General features: G+C 40.1%; 1 protein-coding gene across 1 annotated transcript; it reads right to left on the minus strand.

Annotated features, from left to right (window-relative positions):
• Positions 1-644: 644 nt before the first annotated feature.
• btg4 (B-cell translocation gene 4) lies at positions 645-2,415 on the minus strand. The gene is made up of 4 exons (XM_027178596.2): positions 2,101-2,415; positions 1,885-2,022; positions 1,475-1,757; positions 645-1,034 (listed from the first exon to the last, which is right to left on the minus strand). The coding sequence occupies exons 1-4, from the start codon at positions 2,271-2,273 to the stop codon at positions 840-842; spliced, it is 789 nt and encodes a 262-aa protein (XP_027034397.1). The 5' UTR covers positions 2,274-2,415; the 3' UTR covers positions 645-839.
• Positions 2,416-6,427: the final 4,012 nt, after the last annotated feature.

Below are 6,427 nucleotides of genomic sequence, written 5' to 3' on the forward strand. Positions count from 1 at the left end.
CATTTGTTCACTAGCACATGTCTGAGGGCTTCACAGAACAGCTGTATTTATACAAAGATTAAATTACACACAACTGCACTCAATTTACTAATTAGGTGGCTTCTGAAGGCAGTTGGTTTCACTGGATTTTGGCAGGGGCATCAGAGTAAAGGGGGCTGAATACAAATGCACACCACACTTTTCAGATATTTATTTGTGGAAAAAAAACAAAAAAAAAACCCATTTAGAATTTTTCATTCCACTTCACAATTATGTGCCACTTTCTTTTGGTCTATTTCATAAAATCCATTTCTCTTTGTGGTTGTAAGATGTCAAAATGTGAAAAAGTGCAGTGGGTATGAATACTTTTGCAAGGCACTGTAATTTAAAATGGATAAAGCCCCCTTGCTTTTAAACTACAGTCTTAAATAATGGCATTTACCACTACACTTCAGGAAAAAAAAAAAAAGGGAGGGGAAACTGAGCTTTCTAACAACACTTCAAATTTATTGAGCTGCTTGCTCGACCCATGCAGACAAGACCATATTAAGACCTTAGGGAACAAGCAGTGACGCCAGCTTGGATAAAGATTCCAGAGTAGGACAGATGAAGACTATGCTGCCCTCTAGTGCAAGCAGCACTACATTAACAAGCAATCAGACAGCTAGTATTAAAACGGATTTTATTTTTGCCACATAATTTGAAACAATTTATTAAAACCCATTTAAAAAGAACATGCCATTAATGGCAAGCGATAGATTCATAAATAATTACTTTAAAGTATTAACATTGAAAATCAGCCATAAAGGCTGCACATCATTTAGACAGCAACACACCAGAAGGGCTCACAAGCCCTAGTCTCATGAGCGGCTCTTGCTAACCCAATGGTATTTGTCCACTCGCGGACCAGAGAAGGCATAAGATGGTCTGTAGTTTTTGAAGCCATTGTGTGGAGGGTAGTGACCATCAGCATTCAAATGGTCACCAGCATAGGGCTTCCTTTTGGGATAGACAGCCCAGTTCTGCATGGATGAAGGTGGGCCAAATTCACTGAACTGCAAAAATAAAGGAGACAAAGTTTAAAGATCAACTGTACATTACATGGTTAACTGGACTGTTCCATGGAATCCTCAGTAAACTCTATGGAGAGCACCAGAATCTTTAATCTCATCCACAACATGGGCACAGGCTTTCATTACAGTCTGATGGGAGGGTTTGATCATTGATCAGAGACCAACGTGAAGGGATTTTGTTAAAGTATGGCTCCTGCTTGGTTTAGAACACTGGCCCTTTATGCATAAGATTAAAGATCCCTGTGCCAAGGAAGACTTAAAAACAATTCTTGAGGTACAGTATCCCAAACACCAGTCCTGGTGAACTTGGTCCTGTACATTTGTGCAACTCAACAGCATGTTCTGAGTAGAAGTAGGCATGTTGGACACAAGACAGGCATTTCTAAATGATCAAAAGGTTGTGAAACAGCATAAATAAATACCTGATAAACACTGTTGGGATTGGAGACCGTGGGGATGCACTTAGGCTCTGGAGCAGATAGTGTACTGGTGCTGCTACCACCACCACTGCTGCTACTACCGCTACTGCTACCACTGCTGCTGCTCGTCATGCTGCTGTTTGGACCTTCTTCATCTGAAGATGTTCCCGAGTGGTAGTCTGAGGAAGCACGCTCCACAGCATTGTTAATCCTGCGTGAGAACTCACCATCTCCCCTTTTCCCCTCCAACAGGGTCACACAAAAAGGTGTAGTTTTCTCACCATACCTGAAAGAGTTAGCCCAAACTAATCTTACCAACTGTGACAAAAGGTATACTTTGTCCATCTTATACAATGCCTCAAGATCAAGTCATATTGGCCATGGTACATAAATGCAAAGCTCAACATTTTTACCTGCATGACACTTCACCAGGATCTACCCAAATGGTGATCTCTTTAGGCAAACCCAGGTTCTCATAGTCAACACCACTCTGTTTGCAGGCACGGTCAATTATAGGGTCCCTCAACTGAGCCTTGTTCATCCTCAAACACCTGAAAAACAAAAAAGTTTAATAGATAAATCAATACTGGCAACAATCCACGTCATGCCTCTACATCACATCCCCTCACCGGAAAGCCTGTCCTTTGCACGGCTTCTCTGGGTACCAGTGGTTTTTGTAGGTTTCAAAAAGGACCGAAGTGAAAGCTACTGCAAACCTTTCCCGGCACAAGCGCTCCAGCTTGCCATGTTTCTTTGCTAGTCTCGCCACAAAGAAAACCGTAGCAGCAATCTCTTCCTTCATTTTCACCAGACACAAGCCTCCTTTGTTTTAAAAATGTAATTAAAATGCTCTAAAATCCAAACCTATATCAAAAGGACCACCCAGATTGCTGCTTAAAAAGGACAAAAGGCAAGCACTTACTGAGAATTTAAATCACAGCAAGCTGTGAGGGGGAACTGATGCATTTTAAAGGTCACAATAATGACCAATTAGATGCCTTAACAGGTGTTTCATATTGACGAACACGTGTTTTTGCTAATGTTCACCACTAGATGGCAGTGCTGCTTTTTTCAGAGCTTGTGCCATATCCATGCTTAAAATTGAAAATGGTTAACATAGTCAGGACAAACAATAAAGCAAATCTACAGTGTAATACAACAAGCAAGTAATAAACTGAGCAAAATTGTGTTTAGCTACAAGATGCGTGTTGGATATCTAAACTTTTGTTCTTCGGTTTTCTTGGTTTCAAACTTTAACGAAAGCAAAGTGTCCTATAGGCTGCTGATGGAAAAACAAGGGTCAAAGGCACCAGACATTTTATAGCTGTTGCTCCTTGCTTTAGATGAGAAGCTCGGATCACTTAAGAAGTCGACTAGGTGGCAGGAATCTGTGTTTAGAATGTGGTTTGTGATTGAAATAACAAAAAATTGGGAAAAGGCTTAGTGGTTAGCACGTTCGCTTCACACCTCCAGGGTTGGGGGTTCGATTCTCGCCTCCGCCTTGTGTGTGTGGAGTTTGCATGTTCTCCCCGTGGCTTGGGGTTTCCTCCGGGTACTCCGGTTTCCTCCCCCGGTCCAATGACATGCATGGTAGGTTGATTGGCATCTCTGGAAAATTGTCTGTAGTGTGTGATTGCGTGAGTGAATGAGAGTGTGTGTGTGCCCTGCGATGGGTTGGCACTCCATCCAGGGTGTATCCTGCCTCGATGCCCGATGACGCCTGACAGGCTCCCCGTGACCCGAGTAGTTTGGAGAAGCGGTAGAAAACGAATGAATGAATGAATGAATGAATGAATGAATGAATGGATGAATGAATGGATGAATGAATGAATGAAAATTGGTAAAAGTTCCAAACAAACTTCTGCTTCCCATTTATAAATTTAGACTAAAAACTAAATATAAACATGCAGTTTGGGTTAATATTACTTTGGACATCATTCTCTCATGTGTTCGATGGATTATGTTTTGAGTTCTCAGTAGAAAAATGATAATTAATTCTCATTCCTATTTCTCTTGGGTCCACAGGATGGTGGGTTTATGAATCATTATCGATGTATAATTTATGTTTATATTAGCTATCATTACTGAAAGTTCTGTCAATAATTGTGTCTTGCCATAATTAGTAATAAATGACCAATTTCTTTTGTTCATGTCATTGTTTGTACTATTTTGTAGTATTTAATTAATTTGGAAATTATAAGGAACTTGTTATTCAAGTATGGCTCCTGCTTGGTTTATAACACTGGCCCTTTGTGGATAAGATTGAAGATCCCTGTGCCAAGTAAGGTTGTTTTGTGTACAGAGCAACCCAGCAGCAAATAAGATGCTAGATGTTATACTACAGACAAGCCTGGGCCTGTCTTTAGAGAAATGTTCAATAAGTAGTTTCTGTGGTAACCCTGAGTATCTATTGTACACTATTGCCCCAGCGCGTGGGTTATAACGCATACCCTACCAACTGAAAAACAATCCCAGCTCAGAGAAGCATTACTGCTTGGGTTGGACTGTATCTATGGACTGTTTTTTGTTTTTGTTCCTTACCTATGAAATGACAACAGTGGGTTGCGTTAAATGGTTGTCCATGTGAACCGCGGTTACTTTGATCCTCTATGCATAGGGCATTCATGTGACTCAGGTAAGGGGGTGATTATCTACATCGTCAGAGTCGAAAATGAACTAGAGATTGGAAGCAAAACTGCATAAGAACAAATGATGATGGTAAAAAAAAGTATAAAAGAATAAACAAATACACCTATAATACTTATTATACTCATAGTTTAAATCGATTTTGCACTAAAGACATGATTACAGACTCTATACTGTAGATAACTGAAACTCTACACTCTGTAGGCCAGGTTCAGGGCGTATTACAAGTCTGATGCAAAAATGTTGTCTGTAGTTTCTTACATATTTTCTGTAGTTGCTTAATTTTTTTTCAGTACAACCAACATATTGATATAGTTACAGTGTTCATTCTAAAGTGTGTATAACCACTAGAAAATATCATTTAGTTAGAGCTAAAAACGGTTTATATATTTATATATTTTAACGATACACATAATTTACTTAGAACTACAAACTTGTGTGTAGTGTGTGTGTGAGTGTGTGTGTGTGTGAGAGAGAGAGAGAGAGAGAGAGAGAGAGAGAGAGAGAGAGTGTGTGTGTGTGTGTGTGTGTGTGTGTGTGTGTGTGTGAGAGAGAGAGAGAGAGAGAGAGAGAGAGAGAGAGAGAGAGAGTGTGTGTGTGTGTGTGTGTGTGTGTGTGTGTGTGTGTGTGTGTGTGTGTGTGTGTGAGAGAGAGAGAGAGAGAGAGAGAGAGAGAGAGAGAGAGAGAGAGAGAGTGTGTGTGTGTGTGTGTGTGTGTGTGTGTGTGTGTGCGCGCGCGTGTGTGCGTGTGTGAGATAGATAGAGAGAGAGAGAGAGAGAGAGAGAGAGAGAGAGAGAGAGAGAGTGTGTGTGTGTGTGTGTGTGTGTGTGTGTGTGTGTGTGTGTGTGTGTGTGTGTGTGTGTGTGTGTGTGACCTCTTTAGCGCCCTCGTTCCCGCCTCCTGTGTCTCGCGCCTCACGAGCCGCTCAGTTTAAACGACGGCTCGTGTTATAAAGGCTGCGCGTGTGAGACCGACTTCACAGCCAAAGACAAACTTCCTTCTTCGGTAAGTAGGTCTGTCATTATCATGGACACAAAAGCAAGAATTGTGCACCAGCAGTTTATGGTTTGGAAATTTTACCTGCTCCTAAAACAACCTTTCCAATATGTTTTTCATTTATTTATTTATTTTTTTTCCAGGTGAAAGATGCATCCCAAAAACATACTCCTGAGGATACAGCACCATCCCACTCATTCATTCATCTTCAGGGTTCCATTGGACCTGGACGCAATCTCAGGAACAACACGCATGTGGTGGGATTCCATCTTGTATGGGACACCAGTCTGTTGGAAGATCTCATGCTCACTCCTACATTCACTCATAAGGCATCTTCTGGATGTTCATCTTCTGGAACATCAAACCTGGAGGAACTTTAGCAAAAACATTAACCCATTCTCAAGGTCATATGAGAACCCTACAATCAATCAAACCCTACTTGTGTGACTTCAGTGAACAAAATGTTCATTGAAAGTTTGTACTTTTCCAGGTGAAAGTCAAATATTAACGAAACATCAGTGTACCATGCGAAGGTACATCGACTTAAAAGTTATAACACTTTTAAGGGTCATTCGTAGCCCTGAGGAGCCTCTTCTTAGGGGCCCTTCAAGAATATGGAAATTTTTTTCAATGCATATAAAAATATGCAAAATTAGATAGATATTTACATACACAAATATCTATCTAATTTTACATATTTTTAAATGCATTTAAAAATATTTCCATATTCATGAAGGGTGCCTAAGCCCATATTCTAAATATATATTAAATATAAATCCATACTGTATATATTAAAATTACATGAGGGTAAGGCCTGAAGTTTCTACTACGGATGGCAACTTTGAAATAAACCTTACCAGCGTATCTCTACCAGATTTCAGTAAGTCCGTTAGTATATCAGTAGTAGATGTAACTAATGAATATTTATTATGATAGCATTTAGATCTGCACAGTAGTCATGAAGCGAGTGTTGTTACGTAGCTGGGTAGTTTTCTCAAAGAACAATCCAAATGTAACTGATCTGCGTACTACTGACCCAGCAGGTGTGACGGCGGAGGTGCATGGCAACGACAGGTAAAGTGTACGATACACAAAAAAAAAACATAAAACAAACGAGATAGATAGGATAGAAGAGAAGAGTGTAAGATGGGTTTACTTCAAGCTTCACTGTGCAAGATGAAGTAAGATTGTGTTTTAATAGCAATTGTATTAGCAAGTACATGACAGGTGAGTGTTGATCAATTATATGTAGACTTTTCTTCCACGTGCACGTTTTATGTATTATGTATTATGTATTATTCACTAATCAGTATG

The sequence above is a fragment of the Tachysurus fulvidraco genome, chromosome 26, assembly GCF_022655615.1.
Source record: "Tachysurus fulvidraco isolate hzauxx_2018 chromosome 26, HZAU_PFXX_2.0, whole genome shotgun sequence".
Taxonomy (NCBI): Eukaryota; Metazoa; Chordata; class Actinopteri; order Siluriformes; family Bagridae; genus Tachysurus; species Tachysurus fulvidraco.

Coding starts and splice junctions, on each gene's coding strand:
- btg4 (XM_027178596.2), bottom strand. CDS start 2,273: ATGAAGGAAGAGATTGCTGCTACGGTTTTCTTTGTGGCGAGACTAGCA. Junction 1,758..1,884: donor CCTGGTGAAGTGTCATGCAG/GTAAAAATGTTG, acceptor TAACTCTTTCAG/GTATGGTGAGAAAACTACAC. Junction 1,035..1,474: donor ATCCCAACAGTGTTTATCAG/GTATTTATTTAT, acceptor TTATTTTTGCAG/TTCAGTGAATTTGGCCCACC.